Genomic DNA, 14,928 nt, shown 5'->3' with positions numbered 1-14,928 from the left:
TAATGTTTGTTAATTAATAGCAGAACAGCTGATTTACCTAGCAGATTACAGGAAGAATAGAAAAAAAAGTTAACTACAGGAGTACAATTATTTATTATGGTACGAGTAGTATTATACCTACAATGTGCTCAACCCAAAGGTAAACTGGTCGAGAATGCTTTAGTGCATTAAGTTCGCCTTATGTACAAATTTATTTTGGCATAAAAGTTTAAATAAATAAATAAATAAATAAATAAATAAATAAATAAATAAATAAATGTGTTTTGTCCCCAATTTTCATCCCTCAAACTCTACAGCCAACTGGGGACAGAAGCCCTCCTTGGTGATTTCTGCGTTCGGGGCCATGCACTGCGCGCATTTCCGGCTCCAATAAGTCTGTTCATCAGACGCGCACACCGGGGCCAGCCGGCCTGTGCAGGGGCAGCTGGGGTCAGGGTCTGGCCCTATTCCCGCTGAACAGATGGTGGTTAGACACAGCAGCTATGCAGCTGATGTACCTGGCAAATTACAGTTAGAAAGCGACATTAGCGGTAGAATAGTGACAATAAAAAATGGACAGTTACTACTAGATATTTATTGCGGTACGAATAGTTCGTTCCTTTCAGCCGAAAGACGTTAACTGCTGGACATTGACCTCCCCCAAGGATTTCCACAAAGACCGATCCTACGCCGCTCGCATCCAGGCACCTCTCGCGACCTTCACTAGATCGTCGGTCCACCTAGTGGGAGGCCTGCCCACGCTACGTCTTCCGGCTCGTCGTCGTCACTCAAGAACTTTCCTGCCCTAGCGGCCATCAGCTCTACGAGCTATGTGCTCCGCCCACTGCCACTTGATTTTAGCGATTCTGCGGGCTATGTCTGTGACTCTGGTTCTCCTACGAATCTCCTCATTTAACTATAGGCTGGACCAATTTATTGTTTTAATCTTTCATGGTCACTACACTAGAATAGACTATGAGATTGCACATTTTTATTCACGAGCATCCGATATTTTGGCACTTGCAAAACTATTAATTTTAAGTTTAGGAGCAATGGTTGAGGTTTAGAAAAATGGGGCGAGGTTGTCCTACTGATAGCTTCGATATTAAAAATTTTGGTACTACCGAAATAACTTCCAATTCTTTCTGTGCTACTAAGTACTACTTATTAATTGGCGAGCAAAATTTATTTTCTACAACTTTATCTACATTTTTGTACACGTATCGGAATTCTATTGTACCTACGCGAAACGTGAAAAGCCTAGAATTGGTACAATTGATAGATATTAGAATTAGTAAAATATGGATACTTACGAATTTTGTTTTCTAACGTCATGTTGATTAAAAACCAAAAAATTAATGTATGTTTATTTATATTACCTACTCACTTGAAGCAGACTGAGTCTTCGACTGAGTTATCAGAAGTTACATTACTTACTTATTATCTATATTTTATGTATTTCTGGGATCTTTCTGTAGGGATGTACCTAAGTAATGAAATCCAAAGATTCTTTGGGTACCTACCTATCAGATACCAAATGTCATATAGGTAATAATTGTAATCGTAATAGGTATTAAGTGGGTACCTAACTAGGTAGATTTCTTATTTTAAGTACTGGCTTACCCCGCAAAACTTGGCATCACCTAACAGACTGGAATACCTTTTTTTTCGTCAGGAAAATACATTGATTTGTATACCCACCAGCCGCGGGGGCGGTTAGTGGGTTATGTGGGGTTCTCCCTGCCAGAAGGGCAGGGCCTACCCACTAAAAACCTGACGTTGCCCTCGGTAGCCATATGAGTCGGGAACGCGGGCCATCACTATCGGCATTTTGCCTCAAGCATTCGTCCGCGTTCCCTGCTCGGCATTTCACTCGCTTAAACCAAGCCCAGCCCAACCAAGGCGTTATTACGCCTTCAACCTCCTGCGAGCGGCACGCAGGACACGTGCTGCGCCGTCGCGGCCTCTTTAGACGCCACCAGACACCCCCGTATCTGATGGCCGAGGCCTATTAGGAAGGGGCAGATGGAGGTCATAGAGCCTCCTTCTTTGCCCATGACGTCGGCGGCGGGCAATGGGTGCGTCGGGTGATGCTTCCCGCTCCCTCTCCGCCGCTTCCTTCTGTGAAATGACTGCTTCACAGAAGGTGAGAACTCCACGCCACGCCTCCTCTCCGTTGGTCATATGGTGGACTAAGACCGGTAGAGAGAGGTCATTTCCTATACATATATTGAGGGCCGCACGCTCATCCGCCCAAGCTGGGCATTCTTGGAGCGTGTGCTCAGCTGTATCCACAGTGTCAAGGTTGCAGTGATGGCAGCCTGGTACCTCTTCTCGGCCTATTCTGTGAAGGAAGGCCCCGAAACACCCGTGGCCTGTCAGTAGCTGGGTCATCCGGTAGGTTAGACGACCATGCCGACGTCGCAGCCACTCCGCTAGGACAGGCAGAAGTGCCTGCACAGTGCGACGCCCGACTTGACTAACGGCCAAGCGTCCTCTCCAGCATTCTAGGGCCATCTCCTCCAGCTCTTCTTTTTTAGCCTCAACCTCACGGGGTGCAGGCCTTTGCCCTTCAGATTTTTGGTCTCCCCGCCACTGGTATACCGCGGCGAGGACCTTGGCGTTCAGGTCCCAAGGCATGCTCCCAGCCAATGAGAGGGCTGCGTCTGCAGATATTGTGCGGTACCCGCGGACCACCCTCAAAGCAATCAAACGCTGTGCCTTCTGCAGAAGTAGGGTACTTTTTGCTGAAACAGCTTTGTACCATACTGGGGCTCCGTACAACGCCATTGAGCGAACGACTCCAAGATATAGACGACGACTCGCCGCAGCAGGCCCACCTATATTTGGCATCAGCCTGCTAAGAGCACCAGCAGTCGCCATTAGCTTCGGTGTAAGGCGCTTGAAATGCTCGTCGAACGTCCATTGTCCATCCAATTGGAGCCCCAGGTAACGTAGGGACTTCCCAACTGGGATTGTAGTGCCTCCAACGACGAGATGGGTCCCAGCTGGTGGCGCCTGCCGAGGCCCATGGAAACACAGAGCTTCAGATTTCTCGAGCGCCACTTCTAATCCTAGTTCGCGTATTCTGCGGACCACGATCGCTACGCCGGCCGTAGCGCGTCGTACCGCCTCTCGGATATCATCCCCGCGGGCCGTCACGAGAGTGTCGTCGGCGTAACATGTCACACCGACCCCCGTAATTAGACGCCCGCGGAGGACCCAATCGTACCCCAGGTTCCACAGGAGAGGCCCAAGGACCGACCCCTGTGGAACTCCACACAAAGCTTTCTGGCGGAGAACTCGCCCATCTTTCCCTTCCAGAGTAACCTCTCGGTTGGCCAGATAGTCAGCCACTACGTTTTGGAGGTATAACGGGACGCCGTGGTGTACAAGAGCCTGCCTGATGCAAGCCCATGGTAGGCTATTAAAAGCATTTTTAATGTCAATAGACACTGCCAACAGTACCCCTCCTCGGGCCACCGCTTTTTCAGCTAGCTCTTTGACCCGTAAAATGGCATCTACCGTCCCTCTTTCGGCTCTAAACCCAAACTGGGTGGTAGCTAGGTTCGGCCCTTGCTCTTCTAAATGCTTGATAAGACGCCTAGCGATAATTCGCTCCAGTAACTTGGCTATCTCATCAAGCAATACTATAGGACGGTACCCGGAAGGGGAGTCTGGTGGTCGCCCCTCCTTCCTTAATAGGACTAAACGTCCACATTTCCATTGCGCTGGAAAGCGCCCCTGCTCAAGACAGGCGTCAAAGAGCCGCTTTACTCTGCCCCCAAGGGTCTCTTCGGCCAGCGCCCATGCCTTTCCCGAGAGTCCGTCTGGACCCGGGGCCACATTCTTCCGGCGCATTCTTAGATAGGCTGCTCCAAGTTCACCCTCTGATATAAGCTCAGGGAATACCTATATTATCCCCTATAAGTAGGTAGTACGTTTAAAATACCATGATATGTAAATAATGTCTAACAGGTAATTGTATGAACGACACTAAAATGTTTATGATAACCTTTTTGGCACTGATTTTATATCACTTTAATTTGTAACAAGTTTATCAAAATAATACTGGGTGAAAACAATCAGGAAAAGTTCTGTATTACAAATTCTGTTTCATTTGTTAGAAAAATACACAGCCAGTGTCAAGTAGGTATCTATAATAATAGTTATTCAAGTAAAAATGAGATTCAATAAATATTAAAAGGAACAAAAACGGATTAATGATAGATGCGAGGCACTTACTGAAACCTTATTACAGACTTGAAAAGTGATGTTGTTTTTATTGTTGATGATAATAATCGACGATTATTACACACACATTAAAATTATATTTTTTAACATTTTAGAAAATAAAATAAAACTGATATACATGACGCTTTAGTTTAAGCCAAGAAGTCCTTTTAACTTCACAAGGCGAACTGCAATGCGTGCTCTTGTATGTCATTCCACTTAAATTTAAGTTTTTTTTTATTTTTTTTTACCGACGTATTGCAAATGAATCGTATAAATATGGATTAACGTCAAACTGTGCTGCTAATTTTATAAATTTTAGCACCGATTAGTTCCTCGACATTCACATATTTAATTCATTGAAAAATATACAGAGCTCTAAATACTATGGATAATAAACGATACCTGCACTAGCTAACCCACCAAAAACAATGTGATAACCGAACCAGTCGCACTGTGAAAAAGATGTTACCTAGATCATAATATGTAGAGCCAAGCCACAGAATAAGTAATAGTACAGGTTGCTAACTCCACTCGCGCTAATTGTACACCTTAGTCAAAATAATTATGTATACTAAAGGGTAAACAATTTATTAGAAAATCAATTATTACATTTCATTTTAACAATAAGTATTGAAAAAATAAATAGGTACTCGAGGAATCCCTAGAATATTTTTTTGTCAAATCGTGACTGCAAAGTGCTGAGTTATATGAAAAAAGCAAAGAAACATCTGAGAATTGAATTCTAAACAAACCGTAAGATAATATTTATCCAAAACCGATTCTTTTTACGTTATTTTGTATGTATTTATATTTTATTTAGTAAAACAATATTGATCTGCTAATTGACAATAATAACACTGGCTATTGGTATAAAAAGACGCGAAGAAAGAAACAGTTTGTATTCAAATTTGGAACTGTAGACTTCTTGTACACAAAAAAAGCAAAATGGCCGGCGTCAAAAAAGTTATTGCTATGATTTTGTTGGTGTGTTTGGTAGCCACATTGTGCAGAGCTGATGAAAGGAAGGCAGAGGATGAGAAATCAGTTCATCAAGTCGAAAAGCGATCCTTGAACCACCAAGATGGGGACGGAAGCGAGTTTGTTGGAGAGGAATATGAGAATAGTTTCGAAAGGCCACACAGAATACGTATCATGCCGGGATATCTCCACTAAACGAAACCGAAACAATCACTAACAAATACCTACAGGGCGTGCAATGGTATAACTTTTAATTAATTTGTATAATCAGTATTCTCAATGATTAACCTAGATAAGAATATTATGTTATAAGACGTATCAAAAATAAAAGGCTTTTGCATAATAAAATTGTCTTTTAATATATTCAAATGGCACAAAATAATCATTATTGACTGGGCATACAATCTTTATTTTTAAGTAGAGTTAGTAATCAAATATTGTCCTTCTTATAGGTACTATTCAATTATTTAACGTGTAAAAATAATGCTAATATTATAAAAATATGTTTATATGTACTTCAGATTACAATACAGTGTGAGTCACGTTAAAGTGTACATATGGAAATAGATGAAACTAGACCAATTTTTATCGACAAAAAAGAGGTCAAAATTTTTTTGAGATTTTTTTTTAATTTTTTGTAGATTTTTTTTTCTTCCAATTACTTATTGTAAAGAAAACGTAATAACTTTTAAACTAAGCGGTATATCCTGATAAAATAAAAACAGTAATAATGCTAAATAACAGGCGATACTAAAAAAATACATAAAATACACAAAAACTGCCAACAAATAATAAAAAATGATACTTTTTGAAAAAAATCTGCTTTTAAATTCGTGTTTTTTTGGTTATTTGACAAATTTCTCCAAAAAATGCCCCTATAATAGGTGGTTTTTATTACTTTGTATTATTCTCTATCGTATTATCTTTGTAAAACCAAAAATTGCATGTCTCTATCCCTATCACAACATTTGCTATGATCGTTTGAACAAAGGCCTGCCACAACATTATTCTCCGCTACAGGTAGAGACAATTTTAATTTTAACTAAAATGCTTATTTTACTTCAAAATCTTTTGTTTTTATTTGAAATCTAACTTGTCTTTATCAAAATTACAAATCTAGAGCCATTTTCAGTTTCGTTGTTAACGAAGCGTTGAATGGCGCGCCCGGAAAGGCTTATTTCAAACGATCATTGCAAACGTTGTGATAGGGATACAGACATGCGATTGTTGGTTTTACAAAGGTAAGACGATAGAGAATAATACAAAGTAATAAAAACCACCGGTTATAGGGGCATTTTTTGTAGAAATTTATCAAATAACCAAAAAAACACGAATTTAAAAGCAGATTTTGTTCAAAAAGTATCATTTTTTATTATTTGTTGGCATTTTTTGTGTATTTTATGTATTTTTATAGTATCGCCTGTTATTTAGCATTATTACTGTTTTTATTTTATCAGGATATACCTCTTAGTTTAAAAGTTATTAGGTTTTCTTTACAATAAGTAATTGGAAGAAAAAAAAATCTATAAAAAATTTAAAAAAAATCGCAAAAATTTTTTGACCTCTTTTTTGTCGATAAAAATAGGTCTAGTTTCATTTATTTTCATATGTACACTTTAACGTGACTCACACTGTATAATCTTCATTTCAAAACCCAGTCATGTTTTGAAATGAAGGATCAACTCGTTAAAACAATACACAATGAACTTTCTTTCTTACTTTATTGTGTAGGTATCTAAAATGTCAATGTTAAAAATGATTTTATTTTAACATTAGACCTGCTAGATACAAACCAGCTGAATAATAATTCAGGATATGAAAACATAGTATTTATTTTTGATACTTTTTCGTTGTCAGGTCTACCCTAGCGTCTATGCTAGACGGCGTCTAGCAAGCTAGAATAAAACTAAGTATAGGTTTCATAAAAACTTTAAAATCCAAAGTATGAAGAACAAAAATAAAACTTTAAACTTAAGTATAGGTAAGTATTTTTGATTTCCCTTATTAAGCCCTTAAAACCAATTTTATATCTCGTGTTGTATAGAACTGAATTACAACTTTCTATAAGTACTTTTATAAAGTAACTAGCTTTCCATACGCGGCTTCGCCCGTGTGAAAAAAGGGCTGTTTTTAGAGTTTTCCGAAAATTATTCGAACTTTTCTCGCTGTAAAACTATCCTTAAAAAACTTCAACGAACATTAAAAAAAAAGTATTGGTAAAATTGGTCCAGGCGTTGTTGAGTTATGCACTTACACATTTTGCGATTCATTCTTATATTTATTATACAGGGTGTTAGGTGAATGAGTTCACAAGCCGACACTAGCCCCTGTTAATATAAACCCATTTAACTACTTAATGTAGATTAGGTATGTACGAAAACGGTGTGCAAAGAACATCAAGGTAAGTACGTAAGTCATGGTGTAGCGAGACATACTTATTTACTACAATACTTATCAATATTTAGATCAATTACAATATTAAATTCTTCAGTGTATGTTCACAATAGACAGTCATTCTAAAATACAGCCAAAAGAACTGTATGAAATGAAACTTAAATCTGTTGTTAAGAAAATATTGCTATAGTCGTTTCAAAATAAGGGTTTAACCCTTTAACTAGTAATTAGTCTAAGGAACAATATTTTACATTCGTTTTAAACCTTATAATCACCTCTGAATTGGAGAACGGTCAGTCCGAAGTAGAAGAAGTAAGTAACATGGGTGTACCCAACTTTGGCTCAGAGGGAATCAAATTCCTGTAGGCAGGTTCCCTCAAATTTAACTTAAAGTAGGTAGGGGCATACAATTTCCTAACATACGATAGTTGGTTAGGTAGTAGGGGCATACGATTTCCATTCAGAAATCAGAAATATTTATTTGCATTGGAGCAGCTGACTTCCCATGCGCCTTCCAAAATGGTTTCCTGGTCCCAGATAGGGGGGGTTAATAGGTCCCCCCGTCTAAACAACGTGTAGGACGTCTTGGTCTTATCTACACTCAGCAGTACTTACTGGGTAGCTACATTACATCCCAGGTTTTAGATGAGCCGACGACGAGTATGGATAGGCCATTCCCGGACTTAAAAAAGAGTACACCCATGAGCAGTATTGCTTGTATTAATGAGCGATGAGTGATCTTAATTCGTGAATACTCTATACGAATATACCTACTACTAACGTAAGTGCGCCTATTAACGACCCCCCAAAATTTGTATTCTATTACCGCCCTATTTTCCTTTCTTTCATAAAAGACATAATAACAGGTTCCAGAAAACACGTTACCTAAAAAATATCTAGATATGTTTATTGCCTATCAAAACGATTAAAGTTTGTGTTCGTAAATAACCAGTAAACGGAGTTATTTGATATTAAATGGGACGCGCCCGCAACGGACGCACTTTTCATACTGACGCGCTCCCAGCTACTTAAGGTGCACCTTGTTATTAATTAGCGATTTTAACACATTTAAAATGAGTATACCAACATGTTTTTGCATAACAATATTAATTCGTACTTTAGTTTCCTTAATAAACCCTCAATATAGCCCTCTCGCTGTATTTTTGTGGCTTAAAAACAATTTTAAATAAGGGCGGTAATAGAAACACTTTTAATAATTTGGTTCCTAATAACGACCCATGGCGTTGTTAGAATTTTGATAACGTTTTTTATTTTAGTATTTATATCTTTAATTACGCATTTAACCTCCATTTTATTATCTTGATCGATTCATAAGAATATTTCACATAATTAAATCAATTAACGCCATACGTTAATTGTCATAGGTTTGGCATAAAACTGCAATGAACATTAAAGAATATCTCTAATAATGTATGGCAATAGATTTTATAAAAACCTGTTAAATTCTAATTAGTACCTATTTGATATAAAATAAAACCTAATAAAAATGATACTTCACTGATCACGTCTTCATTAAAGTAGATATTTTAGTTTGTTACTGATTTTTTTTACGGTCGCTAATAGAATAAAGTAATATTCATAGTGGATTCTATTACCGCCTCATAACTATAACGCCACTTGCGAAGACTTATAAGCCTGTATTTTGTATATAACTAACATTTATGACATGACACCAAACCAATCATGCGTTATCACAACTACTATGTAACTTTTTAAGATCTTTTGAATAATAAAAAAATAATTTAAAATAATTATACAGACAGTGTCCAATTGTTCATAGTTTAAATTAAAATACACAATTACACACAATTAAAATCAACCAAAAACTATTTAAGAATTATAGTCAAATTAAAAATAAAATATTAAATGAAAAATAAATTTTATTAAAACTCAAATACAGTTTAAATAATGACCCCCACTACTCACTAGAACACCGGGTACCGCGTCATCAAGTATAATAGAGGAATTTATTATTCTACTATTTCTGCTTGATTATTTATTTATTTTCGAGAAGCGTGCCTTTTCTCTTTTAATAATAATAAAAATTAACTTAAAAAAAACAAATTTAACTAAAACTAAAAGCAAAACAAATTTAACTTGAAAAAATCAAGTGGTTCCCGAGCCTCTGAGCGGGAATCGAACCCGTGCCTCTTGGAATATACCCAATTGAAGAGCAATATTCTTAGCGGTCGGTAATAGAAACAGAAAAAACGTTAATAGAAACACACCTCGTCTATAGGTCGGTAATAGAAACAACTGCTTTTTCAGATTAAATTGCTATTTATTAATTATTGTGTAATTGTATACTCATTATTACTACTTGAATTCAAAGACTACTTCATCATTGTTATAAATAAATTAAAGTGTATTTTCTATCACCACGTCTTATATCTAATTTTCTAATGTTTATCCGAAGTCAGCTTAAACTGGCGGTAATAGGCGCATTTACGTTAATACCTCGGACCAGTTCTCAGTCTTCGTCCTAAAATTGTCTCCTCCGACTGCTTACTACAGTTATATCCCAGTTGTTCGCATTTTTCGCACAATTCCGACAGGTGTCTTTTCTTCTCATTGGCAGTCCCGCGCCGCTTCTTAAGTTTTGTCTGAAATAAAAATAATTAAAATATGTAAATACCTAACATGACCCAAACAAATAATGTGTTGGAAATAAAAAAGTAACGTAACTTAGTTACATCTCATATTTTTAATTTCTAAGCTATGCTTCAATGGTGAACCCACTATGAATGGGTTCATAGTCCAGCAATGGCGAGGTTCGAACCAGCGTTCCTCGGATCTCGAGTCAGTCAGTCAGTCTGACACTCTGGCATATCTAGGGCAATTTTTCAGGGGGGGCCTGGGACCCTCGCCCTGAAGCAGCGCGGGAGGAGCAGGGATGGTTCTATTATGGTCTTAGGGTCATAAAGTAGGTTGATTTACTACATATTTCTTAGATTTCCTGGGACAGGTGGGCACTGGACCATTCTGGGGTTGGCACGGCCGGCCTATACCATATACGCGTATGTGACATCGATCCAACACGACGGTGTGCGGAAGTATGCATCGTGCGGCTTATGACCGCAGTCTGTGAAAGAACTCTATTTATGTGGTCGCGATCCTCATCAGTAAGGGACCGAGGAAGAAGAAGAAGGCACCGACATGGTCTTTATTGGTTAAACTTATACTGGATAACAGAAATTGTAGTACCTGTCTAAATGGGTAGACTCGGATGTTGCAAATTATGCAGTCCTCAGCGCAGTCGGCCCAGGAGTATGCGCTGGACCAGGATCTCTTGCACTGCGGGCATTTGAAGGCACCAAAGCACCGGTTTTTGCCCTGGTATGGAGTCAGTCCTTTACCCTGGAAGGCAGAATATTGATTCATCATCATTTGATTTTTTACTTCACTAGTTCACCAAGAACTATGCACAAATCATACGCACGTTACTATGCGGTCTCACAGCGGTTTGTATTGTTGATCGAAGAGTTTGAAATTGCTCACTTCTCGCGCGGTTTCTAGGCGTGATGCTTGCAAATAAAATTATGCATATGCTGAATATTAATATAACCGAACTGTCATAGTACGTAGTTTGAGTAAAACTATAATTTAGAACCAAACAGGAAGTAACTAGTTATCGTTTCCCAGTATTATATAGCTGGTCAAGCCAAACCGCTGCGACATCTGGTGTTTGAGCAAAAAACTTTTCATCGTTGACTTCTAACTTCTTACGCTTTTGCATTAAGGTGCTATTTGCAATAGAAGTGTATAATTTAATGCGCTGGCGACTGTACACTAGGCATTTTTATGACCATGGAAAATGGCATTTTATTAATAGTAGTAATATATTTGGGCATTTCTACGGGGACGACCGATCGACCTACTGGGGCGAAAAAAGTACCTTTAAAATTGAAGTACGGACTTAAAAAAAATCACACGTATTTATAGGACTCTTGACTTGATGGAGAGCATATTTAGAAGACCGCCAGGTTTTACATCTCGCCTTGAAAAAATCCGAAAGTTCAAAAACGGGCGAAATTTAGCCTAAAAAGGAGTGTCCGGTTTCCAGAATTTACTCGTTTTTGCTTCATAACTTTTGAAATAATAACTTCCCCATTATGAAACCCACATTCACAGAACAAGGGATAGTTAATAAAGCTATATAAATGAGTTTCTTTATTGCAAGTCCTTGGGTTTTAATACAGTAACACATTTAAATTTTGTCCGACGTGTGTGCCTCAATTCCGTGATTTTTACTTTTGTGCTCCTATATCACTAACAACGCACAATACGAACACCCACGCCTGATTCCCATAAACTAGCAGTTGCACTCGAGTGGTCGAGCAGTATAAAAGAGGGATCAGTCGCTTTGAGGAGCATTTTTCAGAGGTTTGAAATCACTCAGAATTTTTGGTCACTGGTCATTTCTCAAACCGGTGTGCGATATTAATAATGTTCATGAAGTATTTAATGAGATTACTGCTGAATTAATTAAGTATTTAACTGATATCTGCCATTACGTTTGGTAGAAATCGTTGTAATTTATAATATTTTCGAGTAATTTGATGAAATGTGATTTTTCCTCAATTCCGTGGATCTCAATTCCGCGGAATATGGGGCATCGAATTGAGAAAACACGTACACCGAATTGATATTAAATGAAAATAGATACTTTTATTGTGCTATAAATTGTTTGTGTAACTTAAAATAATAATGAAATCAATAGAGCATAATAATAGGGTGAACTACCAATCATTGGACCGTACCAGTCATTGGACAGAAGACAATAAAACTAATTTTTTGAGGTTTCATTAAAAAAAATACACTGCTATTGCTATCTTATTAAAATAATTCTTCCAGGTTCTTCCCTCGACCTTCACCAGATCGTCGGTCTACCTAGTGGGGGCCTGCTCACTGGTCCGTGGTTTCCACTCGACAACTTTTCAGTCCCAACAGACATTATCTGTACGAGCTATGTGCCCCGCCCACTGCTACTTGATTTATGCAATTTTACGGGCTATGCCGGTCACTTTGGTTCTCTTGCCGATATTCACATTTCTGATTCTTATTAGGCTCATAGTAAGCGACCAAGTTTCACATCCATACACCATCACTGGCAACACACACTGGTAGAAGACTTTTGTCTTAAGACGCTGCGGTATTTCAGACGTAATAGCGAAGCTTCCCGATCGATGCTTAGCTGAGTTGAATTCAGCGATAGACCTCTTTCTCAAAGTTGGACCTAACTATCTGGACTCTTGTCCCAGGTATACACAATTGTCAACAACTTCGAGTGTAGTCTCCAACCTTCAGAGGAGTGGGTGCAACACGGACATTTGACATGATTTTTGTCTTGTCCATGTTCATTTTGAGACCCACTTGTTGAAAGGCTCTACGGAGGCCATGACTCCGATATCATCCCCGATATCGCGACTCCTTGGTCTTCTGTATAATCTGCCGTAGCGTACCTGTGTGTGTACCATAATACTAAAGCCTTTTCGGAAACAAGCTTGTTCGGAAGACTGGAAGTCGTCGAGTCTGCGAGCGAGATGATTCGTAAGGACTCTCGAAAACAGCTTGTAAACACGCCTCATAAGTGAGATGAGTCTATAATGCTATCACCACACTTCTGTGCCATGCCGGAGGCGTTTTTTCTTCGAGAATGACGGAATTGAACTGCTTCTGTAGAGCCTTTAGTACCGGCGAAGCTCAGCTATAATGCCGTAACACCTGGTGCCTTGTTGTATTTCAGCTATTTGAGTGCCATTTTAATCGTGTACAAACTGACGTCCGATATAATATCTTCGGTATAGTGTCAGGTCAATCTAGCTCTTGGGTTTTGCAATATTTGTTTTATGTTTAAGGTTAAGAATAAATAAACAAAGAGACCCTGTGTTATGTATTTATTTGTTTTATTTAAATAAAATTAAAATAATATATAAAAATTAAGAATTTATTATAGTTCCTTATTAAAAATTAAACATATTGATTAGGATTTTTGTTTTATTCCATTGGTATTTCAGACACATAAACCTAAAATGAACCATCTAACTAATAGACCAGCAATCAGATATCAAAACGTTTTAAGTATTTATTATATTAATTATTGAAATACATTAGGTATTTCTTCATAATATCATCAATTCTAAGTTTGCGGAGCGATTTTTATATTTGGAGATTCATTTCTCAATTCCGTGATTCATTTTCTCAATTCGGTGCTCTCTCAATTCGATGCTTAACATTTCTCATAAACCACTTCACAATATTTAGTGACAATGCTATTTTTACATTCAGAATGGAGTAACATTTATTTTTTTGTATTGAAACTACTTAAAAAACTAAATATAAATTTTAGCACCGAATTGAGAAAAAATACACCGTACAGTAGAAATGCCCATTTACTAATAAGCAACTAATATTTATAATCAACAACATCAAAAATCGTAAAATATCCAGCAAGGTGCGCATGTAAAGTGAAAATAATTGACGATTAGTCCCTCGTAAATTAATAAAGAGTGTAACTATGTACTTACCGGCATTATGTATCAGGAAGTGTTATAAATTTGAACAGTAGCACTAAATGACCTAATTTTTATTTAAATTAACTACGTTATTTTGATCACCTTTCAGACCGTGCTGTTTCAACTAACACTCGGTTCATATAACACACGCGCTGACGATGTGAGTCCTATACAAAAATTTTGCAATTTGTATTCTAAGAAGGTAATGCGATATGATAAGAAGAAGTGATTTGATATTGGTGTGCCGGTGTGGCCATACAAATCGCTATTGTTACCTACTACCACAGGTAACTTATTATTTCTAACTAGGTACTATTTCTACTAATAATAATAAATAAATCCTACTACTAATTAATATTAAAAATGCGTTTGTATGAATGTCTGGATGTTAACATGTTTGTTTTTCTTTCACGCAAAAAATACTGTAGATTTTGATGAAAGTTCACAGTATTATTGTTTAACACAGAATAACTTTATAGGCCGCTATATTTTAAGACGATCAGTTTCTGTGATAAAATAAATTTTACGAGGGGAAAAACGCGGGCAAAACTTATTAGGTAATTAGTAAATATTTATTTTCCTTTTATTAAATGGTTTTCTTATAACTTTATGACCGATGTATTCAAGATTACAAGCCTGTGCCAGGAGACACCGCTCTTCCTTTGAATAATTATTTAAGTGATTGATTTTTTACTTTACTTTTGGTACGTATTTTAAATATGATTTACTTATTTTCTTTTTAACCGTCACCATTTCTCGACTAATATCTGAAGAAAAGTAGTAGCGACTGAAAATCAGCGCTCGC

The 14,928-nt window shown here is 37.6% G+C and overlaps 1 protein-coding gene across 1 annotated transcript; it reads right to left on the bottom strand.

Moving 5' to 3' along the window:
* Positions 1 to 8,185: 8,185 nt before the first annotated feature.
* LOC114365767 (zinc finger CCHC domain-containing protein 24-like) lies at positions 8,186 to 14,484 on the bottom strand. Its single transcript, XM_028322434.1, has 4 exons — positions 14,136 to 14,484; positions 10,813 to 10,965; positions 10,063 to 10,211; positions 8,186 to 8,367 (listed from the first exon to the last, which is right to left on the bottom strand). Exons 1-4 carry the CDS (start codon positions 14,139 to 14,141, stop codon positions 8,364 to 8,366), a joined length of 312 nt encoding a protein of 103 aa, XP_028178235.1. The 5' UTR covers positions 14,142 to 14,484; the 3' UTR covers positions 8,186 to 8,363.
* Between the last annotated feature and the right edge of the window lie 444 nt (positions 14,485 to 14,928).

Source organism: Ostrinia furnacalis, unplaced genomic scaffold (assembly GCF_004193835.3).
Source record: "Ostrinia furnacalis isolate ACB-3 unplaced genomic scaffold, ASM419383v2 OfSCF0457, whole genome shotgun sequence".
NCBI lineage: Eukaryota > Metazoa > Arthropoda > Insecta > Lepidoptera > Crambidae > Ostrinia > Ostrinia furnacalis.
Note: the sequence above shows the minus strand (reverse complement) of the source record. Positions and strands in the feature narration are given on the sequence as shown.